Below are 23,204 nucleotides of genomic sequence, written 5' to 3'. Positions count from 1 at the left end.
AGTGCGTAAGTGGCCGAGTGGTCTTGTTGTCCTGGTCTCCAGTCTAAAGTCGGAGCGCGACTCTTCCAGTGTCGCTCCTGGGACTTGTTCCCTGCTGCAGACCTTCCCATGTGGAGCAGTACTAGGGACAGTTGTCTTAGGTCTGGCTTTGTAGACCACGTTAGTTGTCTTGCCAGACTGTTTTCCCCCCAAAAAATACATTCGCTGTAGGGATTTTGGTCAGCAGGATTCATTCATTTAGTTGTTTAAGTGCTATCTCCTGCCGTTGCATCGTTGTTTTTTTACTGCTTTCTCTTTTTTTTTTAATCCTTTTTCTGCTTTTGCCTAGTTTTTACTTTGTCCTTCCTTCGCCTTGTTTTTCTGAGTGCTTTTGCCTCGTTTATTAATGATTTCTCCTTCCGCCTTTCTCCCTGTTTTTCTGAGTGCTTTGCCCTCTTTTGCCTCGTTTTTTACTTCTTTCTCCGTCCTCCCCCCATTTTTCTGAGTGCTTTCTCAAGCTTTTGCCTCGATATTCACTGCTTTCTTTGCAAAGCAGATAGCAACTCCAGCAAGGTGAGACCCTTATGGGTGAGTTGCAGCGCTTTATAAGTCCTCATTGATAGAGTATGGGACAACGGGTCAGACCACTTTACCCGTGGCTCCATTCACTTTGAGTGACTGCACAAAGCCTACGCACTGTATTTACATCTGTTCCGTCCATAGGTGGCAGTTAGTTTTCATACTAAGGATGTATTTCTTCATAATGTACTGTGGCCTCATAGAAATGTTTATTGCAGCTATCGGGTATTTCCCAATTTCTTCATATTTTATGGGTCAGAGTACATATTCTGGACACTGGACAGCAGTGTCCCAGTGGGCAGAGTCAATAAAATACGGTTGAACAAGAGGCGATAAATCTGTGGCGTAGGCGTGCAGAAAAGGTGTATTTCCTACAATTGAGAAACCTTTTGGTATCTCTCTTAAAATAACTCCTAACATGTAGAAGTGTCACCGTGCCCTTGCAAGTCTTGTTTGACAGTCTAGCCAGATTTTTCAAAGAAAGATAACATGTTTCTACACTTTCCTGCCCTGTCTCCGTTTTATTCTCCCATCTATTTTCTCTTCTGCTACAACTTCTCCCACAGGTTCCTTGCTTACTGAATTTGCTTGCTTAATCTGTGATCACATTCTAACCCTAGAGCACACAACTCAATCCGTTTTTTTCCCTCAACCAAAGCTCCCTTTTGCCATTCACGTGGCCTTAGATCAGATTGCCTGTCGTCCCAAGGAACTCTAAAAAATCATTGGCAAATGATAGTCGTGAATCCTTGGGGAAGTAGTCCTTGACGGTACCCGTTCTTAGCAAGTCAGTTGCCAAACCCAGTATCTTGACCAACTATGGACCCATCTCCCTTTTACCTATGCCTGCAAAAGTCCTAAAGAAAGTAGTTAATTCTCAACTTTCAAGAACGCAAAGATTTGGCAGTAGTGGTCATACTTGACTGCACTACACTATTACTCCGTTTATTACAAACCTCCTGTAATAAATGACTGTCAACAAAACCAATCTAGGGAAAGCTCCAAATAACCAATAATCTCTGGTTATTTGGAATGCTTTTTCTCAATTTTTTTGGGAGAGTTTTATATAGTGCAAACTAGACCCTAAGGTATTAAAGTGCTTTACATTTGCACCAGTTGAGTTACAGACTGGCACATTCATTTATTTTTGTTAGGCATGGGGAGATTAAGTGATTGGCCTAGATTCTCAGGACGTTGAACGTCCCTGCTTAGACTCAAACCCGGTTCCCCAGCTTAGATGTCGACCGCCGTAGCCTTTAGGCCACATTCTCTATTGGATTAGTTCTCTACTTTCCAACTATGTGGAACAAAATTCTCTGTTAGACTCTTCTCCATCGGGTATTCGACCATCGCATATCACCAAAACCATTCTGTAGACCATGTTGGATGATCTCCGAATCATCTTGGACCAAGGAGACTTCGCTGCGTTGTTCCTACTAGACCTGTTTGCTGCTGTGAGCACCTCTTGTTCAGTCCTCATCTTCAGCCTCCGTGACTTTGGTATATGTAAGCAAGCACTGTTTTTCCTCTTCCCTCTTGTATAAAACTTGAACTGTGATTAAATTCAACATGTCACAAACCTTTGTTGAAATATTAAAACGCCTGGTTTCACCAGGTCACTGATAAACTACTTTATTATTGAAAGCATTTTGTAATGTTTTGTTTCTCTAAACCTCTTTACACCTACTCTACACTATGCCTATCTCAGCCCTCTAACTCCTACGTGTGACTCCTCCCCTCCCCCTTTTTCCTGCCCTGCCCCACCTCCCTACCCTCCCCCACCGGTCTACTTTTCACACCTCTTTGCACTGTCCCTTCTCTGCTGAACTGTCTGCCTTCTTTCCCATCCAGCCGCGCTGCCATCACAGGCTTGTCATGACCTCCTTTTGCCTGGATCATGCGCCTGCCTTTCCTTCTTGCACCTTTCTTCCTTGTCTCTCTATCTACCTTTCTCGTAGTTTTTCTAAACCTTCTTTCTCTGTTCAGGCATAAATGTAACTGGTTGTTCGATAAGATAACTATGCTTCACAAGTCCTTTAACATGTTTTTATTTTTGCTTGAAGACACCTGCACGATGGTGGGCGAGCGGAGGAATGGCAACCTGCTGGTCCACCTGGGGCCACGGCTGCAAGCGTACCCCGAGGAACTAATCCGCCAGCGTCGCACTCATGATGGGCACAAGGAATACCTGATCCGCTGGAGCATCATCAGCCTGGACGACAGCACTGGATCCAACGGGGCCGCCTCCTCGGAGAGCAAAACTGAGAACATCCTGATGTGGATGTCGACTGAGGAGGTTTACGCCAACTGCCCGACACTGCTGGGGAAGCGCAAGCACGAGGGGCAGCGGGTAAAAGAGGAGAAGGCTCCCAGCGCGTTCCCTTCCGATGGCACGCTGGACCAGGTCTCACTGCAAGAGATGAAGGCAGATGTTCGCTCACTGGTGCAGCGGGCCTCCAAACAGATGTCCAGGACAAGCGGCCCAGAGTCGTCCATCTTGAACACTATCCATGTGCTGAGTGCATACGCCAGCATTGGATCCCTGGCTGGCGTCTTCAAGGAGACGGGTGCCCTGGACCTGCTGATGAAGATGCTGTGCAATGAGGAGAAGCAGATCCGCAGGAGCGCAGGGAAGATGCTTCGGGCACTAGCCTCGCATGATGCAGGTAAGCAGCCTCTACTAGTCTCACAATGTTTTGTTGGTCCATGACTAGCATCTGACTTTTGAGAATATTTGCAACTTTGCTCCTGATCAAAGTGAAACTGCTTTCTAAGACCAGTCAAATGTTACCTATTTCCTTCCGCTCCTTTTCTAAAATTGACCCTGCGGTCTTTTGTCCTAAGCATCCTCGCCCTGCAGAGTAGGTGGCTTACGCTTCACTTTGTTACAGTTTAGTAAGAGTTGTGAGAGTAAAGTTCCTCTAGACTGCACTTCTACTGTACCAAGCCTCTGGTGGATATTTGCAATTGCCTTCTTTCCAAGCTTTCAGTAACAATGAGCCATGTTGAATTGTAGTCCTGATGGAGGTGTCGAATTGTTATTAGTATCTTTGTCTTTTTTACTTTTATTGAGTGTGTGGCAGCCCTTGTGTCGTGCTCTGTACTTCCTTGAGGCTGATCTTATTCTGATGGTGCATTGTTCTCAGCTGGTGTCTTTAGGAAGGAACAGCCAAACTGATGTGGTGTTAAGAGTCCAGGTATCACACGCTTACTTAGACTTGCATCAAAATTCAAGTTGGTGGCCATGCAAAGTTGTAAAACCTCGTTATTTAGTGTGTGTTTAGGTATGTGAAGCACAACTTGTGAGAGCTAAGACTTGCTGAATTGAAAATCTTTACAATTATTCTTGTACCAAATGCTGTTCCACGGGTATCTAGTGAAGCGAGTCCATGGGTTTGAAACATGCTCTTTTATTGCTGTGTCTTTTAACCTGCATGCAGCACAATGAAGCATGTGAAGTCTCGGTTGAACCTTACCTGGGTTCCTATAAGACATCCCTGTAGCTTGTTTGCTGCCAGGGCTGTGCTGATGGTGTAAGATGCCTTGACGAGGGCCTAGCTCGCTGTCTTGGTATTCGCAGGTGGACATAGCCTGACCATGTTGTTATTGGATGTCTCAGTTGCCTGTATGAAGCACTAATTTTGCATTTAATAATAAGGTGTAACTGAAATGAAAGATTTAGTGCTGGTTTAAAAAAAAAAAGCTCTTAATTTTGCGAAAACATTGATGGGGGAAGCAGTGGTCCCATGAACTACGGGCGATCTGCCCCTTCCTCACTCCACTGAAGCTGCTGAGTTGATTCACAAATGGGAAGGTGTCTCCGAGGGAGACTTTCTGCCTCCGTTACTACCTCCTTTGAGGTGTCAGTAACTCATAAGTGGTTGTCGCAAACCATTGACAAATACCTTACCCAATTGCAATTAGGAGGGAATGCCCCTTTCAAGCCCCTTCCCAATAGTCAGAAAGGATTTTTCAACCCGCAAAATGAGGTTAGTACATACCAAAAAGCAATTTTGAGCTGTAGACCATGTCATTTTGTGAAAAGTGGGGTTTGCCATTGTGAAAAGGCTTTGTACATTGGGCTCCATATCTTCTCCACTAGACTGGCAGCTGCTGTCCGTTTGTAACCGATGAAGAGCTGCAGGAGGGTAGAAAGAGGTAGCTGGAGTAGTTGTCAGAGCTGTTGTTGCTGTAACACTCGGAGGTCCTTAGGGACACTTTTTTTTTTGATTTTCAAAAACCTTTATTGACAAAATTGCATAGACAAAATACATTTTGCATCAGATCAGGACACCGCACACAGTGATACATTTGCGGATTGCAAAGAGGGTCAGTGAAACAAATCAGCATTGGGCAACAATTTACACAGACCCCACAGCAGACACCATTGAACAATAAACAGTTGTAGGAGGAGGGCATACTGGTGCGATCGTGCCCCTTAGATGCTGTCCGGAGTTCTACTGTGAACTTAAGGAGCCTTATTACAGGTCTCCGCCGCGTGCAGTTTGGTTGCGATATGGGCAACCTTTCTGGTGCCACAATAATCAATCGGCTCCCCATCCTAGAGCGCTGTACTGTTAATTTAAACGGGTCACTGTTACTACAACGGCCAAGCTGCGCCTTAATTCTACAGCCCCTGGCGCTATTCAGGACTTCGTGAGGTATTGCCCCCAGTTTTAACTTCACAAACCACCCTTCAACTACCCAGGGTCCCTCTCACTCTCCCATAGGCTCCAATTCTGGAAGCCCGACCACCCCTGGTCCTGCACACGACCCTGTCCTCCATCTATACCACCCGTGAGGCTTTTAAATTCAGGCAAGCATCGAATGTCCTGATGATGATCCACAATCTTAACTGGATCGAAATGCCGTTGACTAATTATGTAGTCTAAACACTAGTTCACAACCTTGTGCAAAAATCATGTTTTTTCTACATATGTGAAGCAAATAGATTGTAAAATTTCATTTTTTGCTCCTTCATTTTCCAATGCCTGAAAATTTCTAGTTAATTGTATCGTGTACTGTTTGTCTAGCCTTGTGGATACAGGACTGTGTCCCACTGCTCAACTGTTGGTTTGTTTATTTTGACTTATTTTATTATCAAATAAATTGCGAAGTCTGGCTGGACTTCATGTTCATTATAGAGCACATTGTAGCCTATAATTACTCTAAAGGTTATTCTTTCTTGTCAAGGACCGTTGTTGTTTACTTTGATCGATACCCCAGGTCCTTGCTTACCTAGCGTGTTCCCTTGTTTCTTGGTAATACTGTGAAATAAGGGGCAGGCCAGACTGGAGGGGAGTGAGGGCAAAGGGGGGGGTGATGGGGTGGCTACTGATCTACACTGGCGGGTGCCGCGAGTGGGAGAGGCAGTTTGGCACAGGGGTGAACGAGTATGAAGGTATGTCGTAAGGGGGCCCCATATGTCAAGGGGCTGAGACCTCGCAGGCATAAGGTCCCAGAATTCAGATAAAAGGGTCTGGCATTGTGACTTCGGCGCAGACACCATATGTCGCGCCAGGACAAGCAGCATAGCAATCAAGTGGCAGGAGGCGACTGGGCAGTACTTAACAAAGCCTAGGAGGCGTAAGGGGGGGGGTCGGACTGAACCAGAGAGGAGGTGATCTCGGAAATTGCAGTGCAGCCCTCCCGCTAGTAGTCTGGCCTTAGGGACACTTGATTTAAACGCTTGTTACATATATGAGTCATGCTCGCGATCACATGTATTGTGCAGCAGTGGGAATTTGTTTTGTGAATACAGATTCTTTGGTGGGTTTCAGCTCCAGCTGGCAGGGCCACAGGTCCTTTGTGACAGGTGAACACTGAGTCCTGCATCAGGATTAATGCCGCATGTTATGAGCGGTTGAAAGAACAGCAGAAGTCTGTGTTTCTGAAGTGGATTTTGGGATAGCTGTGAGTGTACATTGTGAATGAGCACCCAGTGAGCTTGGTCAGTTTGGGATCTGAGGTTCTGGTGCTGATCCTTATAGTTAGTTTTTCTGGTTGCCTTCTTCATGTGCCCAACGGAGCTGGTGACTTCCAGCAGTTCATGGAAGACTCTTCTTCGGGCTCACCCTGCAGGGTTGAGTCCAGTGATGTCTGTTGTTTATACCTGTGCTTCGATGTGGCGACGCTACCGCGAGAGGCATGAGCATTCGTTAGATACCGATCGCCAGAACCAATGCACCTTCTTGTCCAAGGCCCTGTGACATGGTGGCCTCAGCATGGATCTGTATTTAGAGGAAGAAGCCAAAGCCTATTCTCAACAGCAGACACGATTGTCATTATAACAGCACATTATGTGACAATCTGGCTTCCGATGGCGCAAAGGATTGACTTTAAGACCTTATGTCTCTCCTTTAAGATTCTCAGGTTATCCTCCCCTCTGATTCTTGAGAACCTTCTTAATCCCTATGTCCCCTCTCGCTCTCTGAGGTCTCTTGGCCAAAATCTGGTTGTTGTCCCACGATTTAGGCTCTGTAGAGTCGGTGGACGTTCCTTCTGTGTTTTAGCTGCGAAGCTTTGGAATTCACTTCCAAGTCATATTCGTGCTCTCAATGACCTGCTTGAATTCAGGAGGGCTATCAAAACCTTTCTGTTTCCTCCTGCACCTTAGTATTCTGTGCCTCTGGTCTCTCTGTTGTTCTTTGTAGTGTTGTGTTTCTTCTGCCTATCCTAAGCGCCGGGACGCCCCTTTGCTGGGGCAGCTGTGCGCTATAGACGCTTTCTTAACATAACATAACATGTATATGAGGTTCATTTGCATTTATTATATGGAATGTATTGTATGTGGATATCCTGAAAGTCTGGCAAGGATGCAGCAACCCTGTTTTATAGTCGCTTCTGAAGTTCAGATGCACGCCAGTAGGCGGTTCGAAACGTTTCGCACTAAAGAGAAACATCCCAAACTGAACCTGAGGTTTTTTGGGGGGTCCCTTTGAAGGGTGGTCTTTGGTTGTAGGACTGCTCACTGCTGAACATAATGCTGCAGTGAAACCCCCACATACTACTTTGGGTCCCCTGCTGCAAGTACTCCTGCTTCTATGTGCTGATATTCCCTGGTCCTCTTATGTTTCCGGGGAGGGGTGGCTTACTGGCACGGCTCAAAGGCGACGGGCCTTAACGTGGATACAAAGCTGTGAGCCGCATGCATACCCCACCTCCCTATTGTGGCCTGGATCCTTTGGCTACTTTGAGGCGGTATTACTGGCACGGCTCAAAGGCGACGGGCCTTAACGTGGATACAAAGCTGTGAGCCGCATGCATACCCCACCTCCCTATTGTGGCCTGGATCCTTTGGCTACTTTGAGGCGGTATTACTGGCACGGCTCAAAGGCGACGGGCCTTAACGTGGATACAAAGCTGTGAGCCGCATGCATACCCCACCTCCCTATTGTGGCCTGGATCCTTTGGCTACTTTGAGGCGGTATTACTGGCACGGCTCAAAGGCGACGGGCCTTAACGTGGATACAAAGCTGTGAGCCGCATGCATACCCCACCTCCTTGTTGTGGCCTGGATCCTTTGGCTACTTTGAGGCGGTATTACTGGCACAGCTCTAAGGCGACAGGCCTTAGCATGGATACAAAGCTGTGAGCCGCGTGCATACCCCACCTCCCTATTGTGGCATGGACCCTTTGGCTACTTTGAGGCGGTATTACTGGCACGGCTCTAGGGCGACGGGCCTTACCATGGATACAAAGCTGTGAGCCGCATGCATACCCCACCTCCTTGTCGTGGCCTGGATCCTATGGCTACTTTGAGGCGGTACCTGCATAAAGGCTGCCTTGAAGAGTGGGTGGATTCTGTGGGCGCCCCGTTGGATGCAGAGATTTAGGCGTTACATGCATCCTGCCTTCCTCGGAAGCGAGGACTGATTCTATGGATGCCCTGTGCACTGCAGGGTAACCATGATTGATATGTGTCCGCAGTTGTCAGGCAGAGAGGAGCTTGAAGAGGTGCACCCTTAGTCAATGCAGCAGCAGTCCGACTGCAGGGTTCTGCGTCCAGAAGAGTCTGCACAGGTTTGTTTTCGGCTACCCAGAGTCATCTCACTGCTCAGCAGTGGTAGCCTGTTCTTGTTTTAGGGGGTCCTTCTCTGAGTCTCCATGCTTGGCGAGGCGGTGGGTCCAGATTGACTCTAAGGTTTGACTCCGCTGGCAGGTACAGGGGGTTCTCCAATATGTGGCATCCAATGGTAAGAGTGCTGATCAGGGATGAGTCCCTGTAAGGGTGTATGTAGGCTGTGGCCATTATTTGGAAATGTTTGCCCCATCCTGTTCTTAGCTCGCTAGCTTCCACGGTCCCAAAGTGCTGATATGGATGTTGACGGTGGTGGGTGCCCTCTGCTTATTTATTACCTGCGAACCAAATATCTGAAGCTGTTGATTACCTTGTATAAAGCGTGAAGATGAGCAGAGGTGCATGGGTTGAGACGAGTGTGGGGTGAAGCCCAAAAGGAGAGGCAATGCCTTCCTGTGGATGTGCGTTAAGTGTAGTGTGCGGAGTGAGGTATGTAAGAACTGCGCAAAATAGTGGCGTAGTTGCGCTGGCAGACAATTTAAGAAATCAACATAGGCTCCATGGTTACAAAGTGTTGGTACTCGAATTGTTATTGTTACTGTGCCTCCTTTCCCTTAGTTACCTGTTCTCTGCTGCTCTAGCAGTATGAATGTGGTGTAGTGGGAGGCTGGAGTGCCTGGTGTGGTTGGGAGGGTCTCAGTTGGAGTGTGTGGGCTGAGCAGCAAGGAGGCAGCTCCTGGTCGGGCTTACTTAATACTATCTGTTTACGTAATATACTATGTCCTATACTTTGGCTATCTGCTGTCTACTTAACAGCTTACTTGAAATCTTAATACATCCTCTTCTACACTACAGCTACATGGACTTCCTGCCATTACAACACAAGCTACAGAGTTTTCAGTGTGACTGTGTGACTCTTCAGTGCCTTCTGTGTGACACGTGGTGTGACATCTGTTTTGAGTCATGGCATCTATGAACTTGGCACAGTTCAGATGACCACATCAAGTGCAATATTATGATCTGGAAAGAATGTTAATGCACCGGAGGTACTGGTACAAGTCACCCACCTACATCCTTTGTCATGTGTTATATACAGGGCCTATTGTAGTTTTCCCTATGTTAACCTAACTGTGCACGGCACAGGCCAAATTAGCTTTGCACACGTTACTACATATTCTGTTTGCTTTTGTGCCACATTATATTTTCATACAGAACCTGCAGTTGATTTCTCATTCTGTTCTTTCCTGGGATTTAGTCTGAACAGCGCAGACAAGGTCAAACAACAATGTCCCTTGTTATTTTGTTCTGGTCAGGCACTCGCACCTAAACACAACAGACATGCAGCTGTTTATGAGCATGTAAACCTGGTCATATGAGAGTGCACATCACTATAACACTCGGAGAGAGACGCATATTTCCTAAGAGAAGATCACGGCTGTATCTGAGATATAGAACTTCCATCTGTGTACGCTAAAGTACCAGGTCCGCTGCTAAACCCAGAGATTTATGCTGTATGTATCAGTTTTGGTTCTGTAGAAGGGGAAGGGGGGTCAGGCTATACTGTCTTCTAATATGTCAGGGCTTTTCATAATATACGGTTTATTGACAATGCTGATGGTATTTTCAGTATGCATTTGTTTTCAAATGGTGGCACGTATAGTGCATTCTAGAGCACAATAGTTTAAATAAACATTTCAAACTACCTTTGTGTCTCTTTTATATCTTATTGTGAATAAGTACGAGTGTGTGAGCGAAAGGGAGTGTCCCGTCACACGATTCCTGGGAGGGTCGGGAGTGTTGGTTTCTGGGGTGTCAATCCACTTGTCTCTCCGGTTATGAGTAGGAGAGCAAGTGAGACACTAGCTAGTCAGACTCTGGCTCATGGTACTGAGGTGATATGGGGACTCAGTCCATATCTACTAATGTTCTATGGTCCCAGGGATAGTTCTGTGACTGCAGAATTCCTGCAACACCTTTTTGAATATGATGGTCCATCTTGCATTCTGGGGCTGTTGGATACACTATGTCCTCTTCCTCTTGGCAAGCTAGCTCTGTTTCCTCAGTGTGATGCCACAGGGGTGACTTGTCGCTCCCTCCATGGGTGAGAAGCAGAGTTCTGCCTGGTGGCAGGAGAGCTGCTGCCAACTGAAGCCCCATCATCTGTGACCTGTTCAGCCATTATGTTGCATTCTGGGACTTGTAGTTTGTATGCGCTATTGGCGAAAAAGCCAGATCTTCCTGAAGATAGCACACACGCAGGTTAGGCTATGCTGAATACATGTTTACTATAAGGACACGTTGCAGATGTCATTGAGGAGGGAGTTAAGGGGTACTCTGCGTACTGTACATTTTTACATGGGATGCTCTTAAGTCAGTAGTATAAAAAGCATATGGGTACAATTTTTCTGACCAAAAGTACAAGGCAGCAGAAATGTATTCCTTCCGCTTGGTAGTGGTTGGTGCAGACGCTGCTGGGCCCTCCTGTACTCCTGAACACACCATCTATGCAGGGACTCCCTGTGCCAGGTGTGCATACAACTTCAGGAAGGCCACAGTGCCTTGTCTGTACTCCAGGCAGGGCTGAGGTGGCACAAGAAAGGCCTCTGCAGAGATCACCAGGCCAGACAGTGGTGGCCGGATTGGAAAGCCACACTATCCTTCCACCCGCCCGCTGCAGTCCAGTCACAATAAAAAAGAACGAATTACAGAAAGTGTTCTGATGTCTTCTCGATCAGCCTCCGCAATTGGAATCACCATGTGGATTCCAACAGGCTGCACAGCCTTTGTACACCTTTGGTTTGAATCCGATCAATCCATTTCATATACTTTTTCTTTCACTTTTATCTTAATTTAACCATTCATTTTCATCCATTTCTTCTTGTTTTGTATTCAATTTCTTACCGCTTTACCGCGTTGGAAAGGAAGGAAAGCAGAATCGGTTTTTATAAAAAATTGGGTGATTTACAAGCTCGGATACCCCTGAAGAAGGGAATTAACTTCCCGAAATGCATTGGGTGGTCAGAATAAACATAATGGTTTGTGGAACCCACTCCTGACTCTTGAGTTTTTGAAAGATACCTTCGTTTACATAAAATGAATTGAATACAAAACAAGAAGAAATGGATGAAAATTAATGGTTAAATTAAGATAAAAGTGAAAGAAAAAGTATATGAAATGGATTGATTGGATTCAAACCAAAGGTGTACAAAGGCTGTGCAGCCTGTTGGAATCCACATGGTGATTCCAATTGCGGAGGTGTTATGTTACAGCGCAAAGAGATGAAGCGCGAAGCAGGTTTTGCACGCCGACATAAGCACAAATGGAAAGAAAGGATTACAAATCGGGATAAAAAGAATTGCATCTCTTTCTCTTGAACTGCGTCTTCTCGATCAGACCACAACACAAAATGATATGATGCATGTGGTTCGTTTATGCCCTTCCCTTAAGGAAAGTATTCTAAGGAAACGCAAATGTAAACCAAAACTTGCCAGTGTAAGGTGAGTCGTGTGGCTGTACAGGAGATTGCCGAGGCCCTCAACATTGTGAACAGTGGCACCACCAAGGCTGGGATTGCGCACCATCTGATGCATACACCTTCAAAACCTGTCTGAAGAGGCTGTTGGCACCTGGGTCCCTGTCTAGAGTACACTTACGTAGGCTGTGGCGAGGTTGTTCTAAATAAGAATGGCCTGCTAGATTACTGCAATTTCACAGTATGTGGAAATGCAAAGAATCAATAAAAACAGGCCTCAGAGTGACTGCAGCAGGATTCTCATGGTCCTCCTCTCGGTGACTGAAGCACCTGTCCAGACATTGGTCTGTATCCTACATGTCGTGTCACTCCTGCCTTCACCTGTCATGTTTGGAAGCAGTGGAAGCTTGTACAACTCTGCCATGCTGGATCTGTTCTGAGAAAATAATGGCAATTGCACTTCTTGCCTTCGGGGGAGATGGAAACTTGCATTGTTATTGCCAGGCTGTCCCTTTTCCATCAGGAACTAAAGCTTGCATTGCTGTTGCCTGCTTGGGACCTGCTTGTGCTGATGCCTCCCTAGCTATACCTGTCCTGTCCTGAAGGGATGCTTGCACTGCTTCCGCCCAAGATGTAGCTGTTCAGTGAAGAGGGGTGTTTCCAATGCTGCTACCCCATCTTATTAAAACAAAAAAGGATAATGTAAATGTCTGTGCGTAACATGCCCAGGCCAGTAACAGGTTTGTGTTGGACTCGTGGAAAAAATAGTTGTAGGGCCCTGACCCAGAGACCCTGGTTTCAGTTTCAGCGTCCTAGCTTTACCAAACTGTGTGACCCAGGGCAATTACTTTTCTTCCCTCTCCTTCCTTTTCAGTGATCACCACATTTTAGCCGACTTGAAATAATTTAGTTCAGGGTGTTCACTGTACAAAATTCTCCTATATGGTTTAATAAACCCTACTGCTGCTCCATCTTTGGCAACACTAAAGGCCTTGTATAGCAGGCATAAGGCAGTTGACTTGCCTCTTGGGTCAGCAAAAAAGAAAATCGTCCAGGAAATAATGTGATCTCCATCCAGGATCTGAATTGCACAATGTCTAATCAGGAAGCTTGATTCCAGCTCCAGTTTTCAAGCATGAACATATTGTGTGACCGACCCCGGGAAATTACTTTTCTCCTCTGTGCCTTCTTTTCCATGATCACCACGTTTGAGGCACCTTGAAATAGTTCAGGACGCACACCATCCAACAATCTCGCTCGTATATGGTTTAATAGCCCGTAGTGAAGCTTCATCTATAAAAATAAAAGCTTTATGTAGGAGAAAATAAGACCATTGCCATGCCTCTTTAGTCATTTCACAATGGTTACACCAGAAAGGGTGTCTTTCACACATTCTAGTAGAGGCCACTCAGAGCAGTGATATAAACTCGGGTCCTAAAGTGAAGCAATCCAAATACCCTCTGGTCTATAAACATTCTTAGCTCACTTATAAATAAAGTGGAAGTCGCTAACATTTGCAGAATATCTGGAGGTCCAGGCTGAGCCAAGGGCTGTTCCCTTCAGCCTCCATAGCTCTGCTTTTCCAGACAGGATGCAACACAGATAAAGCTCGTTGCAGAGAATGTTAGTTCTGTTTTGAAGGTAGGACGTGATCCAGTCTAGAGCAGTCCCCTCTATGCCGGCATCATAGAGTCTTTGTATCAGAGTGTCTTGTTCAACCATGTCAAAGGCAGCCGAGAGTTTCAAGAGAAGTAGCGCAGCAACCCCGTTGCAGTCAACTGTGTTCTTCAGGTCATCTCAGATGGCAAGGAGGACAGATCAGTGCCTCTTCCTGGGCAGAATCCTGTTTAGAAGCCTGAAAGTATGTAATTATCTTCAATGAATTGTGACATCTGGGCGAACGCTGCTCTTTCTATCAGTTTGCCCAGGAAAAGTCCAGTTGTAATCGGTCTGTAGTTGTCAAGGTTCAGCGGGTCCTAGTTTGTTTTCTTCAGTAAAGGGCGTATGTGATTTTTTGAGTTCTTCTGGAAATATTCCGGTAGTTAAGGAATCATTGATGATTCGTGTTACAGGAGCGGCAGCAGAGGTTGTTAGAACAATACTCTTGAAGGTTTGTGGTGGACACGGGTCAGAAGGGCTGCCGGCAGGCCGGCTTGCTTTGACCAGGTCCATAAATCCATTGTGTGAAATGTGTTGGAAGGAACGGAGATGCTGGGTTAGAGCATTCTTGTATTGTTGTTTTGTAAAAGGGTTAGTGCTGGTGCTTTTTTCTGTTTTAAGTTCAAGTCCAATGTGTCTGCTTTGTCTGTGTAAGGATTTGCCAGTCTGTGAAATCTTGAGTAACAACTGGATGAGTTCCTTCTAGGCAATTTGGTTCACGAAATTCATCGAGTATTTAATAGAGTTCTTTATCTGTCTTTATAGTACCTTTTGTTTGCTTTTTTGATAACTGACTTGTATAATCTGTTACATTTCTGTAGGTGAAGTTTGTCTTTTTTGGCGTTTGTTTTGAGCCAGGCACGTTTCAGTTTTCTAATTTGTTTTATGTCTTCGATCTCTGTATTTCTCCCAGGTGCTTGTTTTCTTTTGTTCTGTTGTGTGGTTTTTAGTGGGACCAGGCTATCAAAAGCTTCCTGTGACCACTCATATAGTTTTTTAACTGAATTTATGATTTCCAGATTTGTACTGGATATTAGTTGTGTTTCTAAGTGTTCCAAATTGAGTTTGTTCCACGATCGATAGGTGGATACATGTAGGTTGATTTTAGGTGAGTCGCTTAGTGTTGTTTTATGTTGGAAAGTAAGCAAGGGGTGGTCTGACCATGTGACCGGAGTTATAGTTAGAAAGGTAACTAGTCCGGTATGAGTAAAAATGACATCCAGGATGTGTCCAGCGATGTTTGTGGACGATCTGATGTAGGTTCAGTGCATCTAGACCGTTGATTGTGTTCCGATGGGGCATATTAGGTTTGTCAAACCAAATGTTGAGGTCACCCACAACGCATAGGTTGGAGTGTATAGTTATCAGGTTTGAAACTGTGTTTAGAGGTGTGTCTGGGATTGCAGCCTTGCTGGGTGGAGGTCTGTAAAGGAGCAGAGGTTAAAGGAGGAAGACTCTGTAGGATTACATATGGTGAGAAGAGCCTCACAATTCTTTATCGAGATGTTGTCAACTTTAGTGATGTGTAATGTTTGCCTGAACACAACAGCTAGGCTACCTCCTTTTTTGCCTATACCATTTTGGGTGATCGCTTGATAGCCTAGAGGAACGGCTTCATGCAGGACTGGAGGCATATCCTCTCCCAACCATGATACAGTTAGGAAAAGTATGTCTGGTTTTGCGACAGTGAGAAGGTCTTAGATGTGATGGCTTTTTGAAGAGAGCTATTGAGCATTTATTAGTAGACAGTTTAGAGAATATGCTTTGGTGACAGACTTGGTTTTTGTAGAAGAGTGATCAGTATCATGTGGGTTTGTAGCAGGTGTGTTTTTAGTGCTGGTGTCAGCTGTATTAAGATAGAAAGCTGTTCTGTAATGTGGTCTTCTTCCAGCAGGCTAAGAAACCATTTTGATGGGTCTGCCTATGTAGGTTATGGAGACTGTGTTTGAGAGTGGGTTGGTGTGCTGATTTGTTTTTGTGGTGTAACCTTGTTGTGCAGTAGACATGGAGAAGCAAAGTTGTGATGTGTGGCACGTTGCTTATATTGTTTGTGTTTGTTTAGGGCGGAAGGTGTATGAGCTAGGGGTGGTGGTGCAGCATGTGGGTCATGTAGTACGGTTCTAAATTGTCCAATGGATGAGAGGCGGTGAGAGAGTTGCTGTATGTGTGTTAGGCGTAGTGGAAGAGAGAAAACTTGGCATTGTAGTTTGTTCATTTGTGTAGTTTGAAAGGTGGTTGTATGATTGTATTTTGTGACTGGAAGTATTAGGAGGTGTTGCGCTTGAGAGATTTTGTTGTGCTGGTGTGTGATAGGTTTTGTTTTTGAGGAGTAGTGAAGGAGATGCTGATGTATTTGTTTTATGAGATGGAGTTGTTTGTATAGTATTGTTTGTGAGCGGAAGTTGTAAGGTAAAGGGAGTGGTGATGTGTTTGTGAGTAGAGTCTATGTTGTGTGTAACAGGGGATGAAGTAGAGTTAAGAGTGTTTGTCTTAGACTTGGTTGCTGCTAGAGTTAAAATGTGTGGTGCTGTGTAAGTGTTGTTGTGTTATTGTGGTATAAAGAAGAGGAGGGTGTTGGTTGGACAAATGATGGAAGGCTGAGTATGGGTTTGTTAGTGATAAAAGGAGGGCTGTTAGCGTAATTAGAGTGGGGACTGTGTGTCTGGATGGGTTGTAGGTAGGTATGGTATGGATTTTGGTTGTGTTAGTAATGAGTGGATAGGTTGGTATTGGATAGATTTGTGTACTGTTTGTAGGTGATTGTGCAAATATGTGGTAGCAGGGATAGAAGGGTATATAGGTGTGGTTTTGTAGTGTGTACTGGTACATTGATTTGTGCATAGGGTGCTTTATAGTAAATGTGTGGAGTACATTTGGTGTGAGTGTATTACTCTGGTCATGGGTGGGGTGGGGTTTGTGCTGATGAATGGGAAAAAGGGCAGCATTTCTGGCTCTGGTCCCGACCAATCTCAAACCGGCTCATACAGGCAACTGTCCTTTTCCTCTCCACCCTTAGCCTTGACGCCCGGGATGAGATGCCCTAAACCCTGGCCTTTTATAGCCATAGTAATCGGGTGACCCCTTCAGCCAATGGGAACCCTAGACCTAACCCTAACCAATCACCACACAGGCCCTAAACTCTAGAACCAGTAGGGGACCAAGACCTTACAGGAAATCATAGCCCTAGTCCATGAGCTCAATCGGGCACAAAACCCTAATCCCTGCGTCCAATAGAAAGACTAACCCTAGCCCCAGCAACCAATCAAACAGGAAACCCTAATCCCTACTTCCAATAGAGAAACTAACCCTAGTCCCACACCTAGTCCAGCAACCAATCACACAGGAAACCCTAATCCCTGCTTCCAATAGAAAGCCTAACCCTAGCTCTAGTCCCAACCCTTGTCACAGCAACCAACCACACAGTTATGTTGTGCTATATAAATTTCTAACGCGCAACGGTTACCCGGGGGTGTCCTGGCGCTGGCTACTACCCTCTGAGCTCAGATTCTTATGGAGATCCTATATGTTAAAAAGCCAGGGTTTTAGTCCCTTTCTGAATACCAGACGGTTGGTGGAATTCCTTAAAATGGGATGGGAGATCGTTCCAGGCCTTTGCTGCGCAAATGATGAAGCTCCTCCCTCCCCACGTAGCTTTCTTGATTAAGGGGTGGGGGTTACTGTCACCAGCTTAGCTCCTAGTGAGCGCAGGGTGCTTTTAGGGGTGTACCATTGAAACCACTGTTTCAGGTAATCTGCCCTTTGTCCATGTAGAGCCTTAAACTGTGCATAGAGATTTGAAGCTCACCTGTTTTCTGACTGGTAACCAATGAAGTCTCTTGATTTCCTTGGAAACTGGGACATATTTAGGTGTGGCCTTAAGAAGTCTTGCTGCCGTGTTTTGCAGAATTTGCAGTTTATTTAAATATCGTTATTTAATATTTAAATAGAGGCCGTTAAAGTAGTCCAACCGTGATAAAAAGAGGGATGTGACGACAGTACGTTGACTGGACAGGAAACCCTAATCCCTACTACCAATAGCAAACCTAACCCTAGTCCCAACCCTACATTAATTGAAGCACTGATCCAGGAACCAATCGAACCCTCAAATACCCAACCAATGAGAACAATAACCCTAATCCAATAGAAACACCAGATACAACCACCAAGCAGTGCATACATGTACCATCCAATAGCAGACTATGTAAGGTCCCAGAGACCTCAGACAAAGTTTGCTGGCCAGGGAGTTGGAAGCTGCTGCTCTATTCAGAGTCTCCTAGGAGACAGACAGGCTCAATCCACCCTTTAGACTTTTGCAGGTAAGGGCCTAACATACTTTGTCCTCTAACAATACTGTTTGTATAAAACTTTACTCACTAGGCAAAAAATGAAGTGCACAATCACTACAAAACACACTTTAAACAGCTTACAGCAGATTACTGCTGTCTCAGAGCACCCTCTGTTCACTCTCTGATGTAGATAAATCCCTGTTGCTTGGGGGATAAAGGGAGGTGGGTCTGGTTTCATTCACCTGCTGACACAAAATAGGAGCTGGAGGTGGATGGCTTAATCGACAGGTCTGAGCACCGAGCAAGGTAGAAATTGGGAGGGAAAACGGAAGTCACTGGAAATGAGAGGGGAAAAAACTATAGATTTTGGACTGCAAGTCCCACAATTCAACTGATTAAATTAAAACAGTCGTGGGCAAGTAAAAACCACAAGCTTCAACACAAAATTGGTGGGAAATGATGCAATTACAGGCAGGTTAAAACTACAATTTTTAAACTGTAACAACCACAAGCAAAACAGTAAAAAAATAAATGCAATCACTGGTAGGGAAAATCGCTTTTCAAATTTTAGGAAAGAGACTGCACTAGTCTGCCTCCGTACCACCTCCTGGTCTTGGGTTCACTGCAATCTAGGGCACAGGGAAACTGCAGCTCACAAAATGTGAAGGGAGTTTACATTTGCTTTTCCAAGTAAAATGAGCAGTTTTTGAAATGCGCACTTTCTGAGGTGGCGAAATATCAGACTAGCGGTTCCCATGTCATGTGCAACCACTGCAGCCAGCCTGGCGTGTCAGCCTTCATGACTGGGTCTGATCGCGAAATGAAACTCTTAAAAGCAAAACTGCAACACACTGTTGGTTGGAAAAAAAAAATATATGATGGTGTGCTATGCCATAATAAAACTGTTAAATGCAAAGTTTCAACATGCTGTTGGCTGAGAAAAACACAAAAAGGAGGATATATCCTACGCCATGGTGCCACAGCGCAGAGATGTAAAATGCAGATTAGAGTTTAGGGAACCCCTCCCTGTTAAAGTACCCAGTGGGTGAGAGGGCAGAGAGCCTTTCAAATGCAAGGGCTACCATCGCCTGCTAATGGGCGACCATTACCATTCCTTGGAAAACTGGCTCGCTGATAGCACCTGGAACAATGCGAGCCGGAGCAGGTCACCAATGCATGATTTATATAGCGCCAACTGGATCCCAAGGTATTGGGGCGCTTTCCAGGGGCACAGTTAGATTACACAAGGTCACATTCATTTTATGAGACCTGAAGGGATTGCCCAGAAGTGCAAGCTTGGGGCCCAGCGAGATCGAAAGGCTGGGCAGCTAGCCATGGATCAGTGGGGTGAGGCCGCTGGCCACCAACCGGAGACCATTGTGTGATCCTGGGAAGAATGTGTTTCAGATTGTTGCCTACGTGTCCGCCTGGGTGGAGGGGCGGGGAAGGAGGGATGGACGTTTGGCTTTGAATGTCATACTACAAACTCAATAAAATATATTTAAGAAAGAAAAGAATCACAAGGTGTGCAGCGGACGCTAGACTCTGGCTTAGTTCCCCAGTCCAAAGTCTGCAGCTGTGACTATAACACCACATCCTCTCTCCCTGCCCCAAAAACAAGTGCAGCCCAGGCTGGGGTGCTGGCCAGCGAGGGCCGCCAGTGGGATCTCAGCTTCCTGTGCCCAAGAGCAGACAGTCTGTCTGTAGTGCTGTGAGATGAGCCTGGGGTCTGCTGTGCTGTGCAGGGAGGGCCGCCAGTGGGATCTCAGCCTCCTGTACCCAGGAGCAGTCAGTCTGTCTGTAGTGCTGTGAGATGAGCCTGGGGTCTGCAGTGCTGTGCAGGGAGGGCCGCCAGTGGAATCTCAGCCTCCTGTACCCAGGAGCAGACAGTCTGTCTGTAGTGCTGTGAGATGAGCCTGGGGTCTGCAGTGCTGTGCAGGGAGGGCCGCCAGTGGAATCTCAGCCTCCTGTGCCCAGGAGCAGACAGTCTGTCTGATGAGCCTGGAGTCTGCAGTGGCACAGGCACGGCTGCTCTAAGGACCAGATCCGCTGCCTCTCACAGTGGCACCAAAAGATCTCCTCCCGCGGGGGCCATTGCTTCCCAGTGCCCACCTCTTGCCGCTTCACTTTCAGTTTTGGAAGCCTGTGTTGCTCCTTGCACCGTTTGCCAGTCACAGCCCCCTGATTGAAACCGTGGTGCCACCTCTGCCCGCCCCCGGTAAATGCTAGCAGGCACCCTGGACAAGACCCGGTTTACCCTGGAGGGCCTGCATAAGATGGTGGTCTCAAAGTATCTTGATTGGTCACCGGATCTCGAATGAGCAATTTATTTTGCGTGACTATTGGATTTAGTGCGGGCAAATTGTCATTGATCGACCCCTGATGCGTGACACTTGACAGGGCTGCAATCGGGTGGGCAGAGGACCAGTTCGACTGGCCAGGCTGGCACCTCCTGCCTGTACCAGTCACACGTGAAAGCTTCTGCTAGGATGCGGCCTGCCTCCCCGAAAAGCTTTTTTAGTCTTAACATTGTGAGCAAATATTTGACACTACTTGTCTGGAGCAGCCCACGTGCCTCAGACTGCAGCTTGTCACTGTTACTAATTAAACCGGATTGTAATTCACTCTGGTTAATACTCAAACTTCATGCTCTAATGAACAGGAGATGTGAGTAAAGGGCCCTATGGGTTGGGACGGTCAACCGGTATGCAGCCGTTCACAGCCTTAAAAACATGTAAATACATTTTCATCTCTAAATCTGAGCAGAAGCAGCCTAAGGAGTCAGCCCACTGGTTCACCTGCTGCCCAAGTGTGACCTTCAGCAGCCTCGTCCACCCAGGAAGCCCTCTCTCCCACGCCAAGGTACGACTGTACTTGTGTCCTCAAGACTTGTGAGTGTACAATTGTAAAGCGCATGGCTACCAAAGGCCTCCCAGTGCTGGAGACAAGCATAAAACTAAGGCAAAGCAGCCGGCTCAGGGGAACAGCATAGCATAGTCTTTAGAAGTTTGCGGAACCGTGAATGGTTGGGCTCAAGCCGAATATGGTCCGGCAGCAGGTCCACCTGTATCTAGTTCCTATATTCCCAATAGGCTCTGCGCATTGGAATAACATAAACAGCAGTGTAGACGTAGGACTGAGGTCTTCTAGGTCTCTACTGACTATGTTAGACTTAATTAGTTTTTGCCAGGTAACTCAGAGGTCACTAGAAACTTTCCCGAATGAATAGGGAGGGGTTAACTTCCCTGATTTAGACAAGAAGGGATTTCACTCAGTCAATCGTGCATGCTTAGTTCCACCAGAGTGCAGAGAAATAGAAAGACTGGCGTTTTCAATAAAAGGGGTTGGTCTTCTTTCTCATGCAAGAGAAATGAATTGCCACAGTTGCAATAATTATCATGAAGTAAAGTGCGTACATTAAAAGGAGTATTATAAAATGATACTGTAAAAGCATTGATATGGTTTCTTAGCCATATGATACTTTAAAACGGATAAAATATTTACATACATAAAAACATTGACTAACTAACTCAACTGGTGCTTCTAAGATACGCCTACCCCGGTGTACCTGACCTAAGCCTAATACGTGGGAAGGAGTAAGTAAGTTGCAGTTTTAAGTTAAGTTGGGTTTTTGCCAAGAATCTGAATCAAAAATTCTCTCTAAGGTTTGAGTCAGCTCCGTACCTTGGTTATAGAATGAAGAAGGTCTTGTATCTCGTTTCTCAGGACTCGATCTTCCAGCAACCCGCGAGGGTGACTGGAAACACCGGAGCTGGATTTCTCGGCGTGAGAAAAGGTAGCTTCTCCAGTGTGTCAAAGGGGAGGGGCGGCTTCCTTCGGCTCTTGCATCAGCTGGGCTACGGATAAGTAGATAGCCGCTCTGCTCCACACCACCGTGGGTTTGCTTAAGGTAAGTGTTGGTATATTTATACCTGGAAGGTGCCGTGTTTGACTTAAGGTTGGACATAAGACGTCAATAAAAGATGTCACTAAGAACTGACTGTTCATTTAGTGCTCGCAGGAGTTCAATGACAAATCAAAACAAAGACATGGGGAATTCCCAGGTTACTGAAGGTTTGGTGTGTCAAAAGAACTCGTTGTGCTCTCTAGGAATCTAAGGAAGTAGCCTTGCCGTGTTTGGGCTGCGTGGGCTATGGCTGAAAATGGGTAAGATTCGTATGCCTTCATTAGGACATGATTTATCAAAACCACCTAAGGGCATGAATCAGGAATATTTAATTAGGGTCCTAGATAAATTCACAACACACCCACCGGTTCACCTGTGTTCGGAAATAGCCGATTGCCCAGTCCCGTTTTTATGGCCATGTACAAACAGGTCACCTGGTCTGTAATTGGCGTCCACTCACGCATTGAAAAAGAAGCTCCTACCTTGCTTGGTCTCATTGCCTCGTCGCCTTTTGCCCGGATTGGATCAGAAGGATTTCTATGCATCTGCTGGAGTAATCTGGGATTGTTGTAGTCTTGTTTCTCTTCCTCTCTTCGTCTGGTTGTTATTAAGGTCCGGTGGCTATCAGATTCTGTTTACTCGTTTATTCGTGTTGAAGCCCTCTCGTTTTTTGGAGGTCCCCGGGCATTGCTTGGGTGATTGCAGGGATAGTAGTTTCTATTCCCTTGAGACCTTGACATTTTACGGGATTTATTGTTCAGTACGCTGTTGCGTATCGCCTGGAGCGGCCATTTCCTGGTCTTTTGTTACCGCTCAATGTCATTGTGTGCAGTTTGGGTGCATATACAAACGCTGCCATGCAGTTACAACATTTACCTTTTTTTTCTTCTTTTGTTCACTTGATATCCCCCTAAGTGGCCACTTATAGTTTATTTGGGGAGTTTTTGTCCTATTATTCTAGTGAAGTAGGGGTTTTTTATGTCTTCGGAAATGCTCCTTTTTTTGCTTATGGAGGGTGAAATTCTATCGGACTACCTGGACACTTCTTCCTTTTTGGATTATTTAGAAAGCTGGAGCCTGGATGCCATTTCAGTTATACAGTCGTCTACAACTGGTTAGAGAGAATCTCTTTACACCTAGGGGGGTGTCTGTTTTTTTGCATGGTCATAGAATGTAAGTTGTGTGCCCCTATATATCCAGTGGTGAGGATTTGTTCTTTGCCTCCTTCTCCAGGTGCCCCTCCAGTATTGGAATATGCCTCTGAAACTAGAATAGAAGGAGTGCCTAACTAGTGGATGTTCT

At 45.9% G+C, this 23,204-nt stretch overlaps 1 protein-coding gene across 1 annotated transcript in view; it reads left to right on the top strand.

Moving 5' to 3' along the window:
- CUL9 (cullin 9) overlaps positions 1–23,204 on the top strand; it is a 443,484-nt gene that overhangs the window by 10,319 nt on the left and 409,961 nt on the right. The window contains exon 2 of the mRNA XM_086948773.1: positions 2,622–3,224. Coding sequence (XP_086804899.1) covers positions 2,622–3,224 — 603 coding nt within the window. The remainder of the gene's footprint in view (positions 1–2,621; positions 3,225–23,204) is intronic.

Source organism: Lissotriton vulgaris, unplaced genomic scaffold, assembly GCF_964263255.1.
Source record: "Lissotriton vulgaris unplaced genomic scaffold, aLisVul1.2 SCAFFOLD_375, whole genome shotgun sequence".
Classification (NCBI taxonomy): domain Eukaryota; kingdom Metazoa; phylum Chordata; class Amphibia; order Caudata; family Salamandridae; genus Lissotriton; species Lissotriton vulgaris.
The sequence above is the reverse complement of the archived record's forward strand: the minus strand, read 5'-3'. Positions and strand labels throughout refer to the sequence as shown.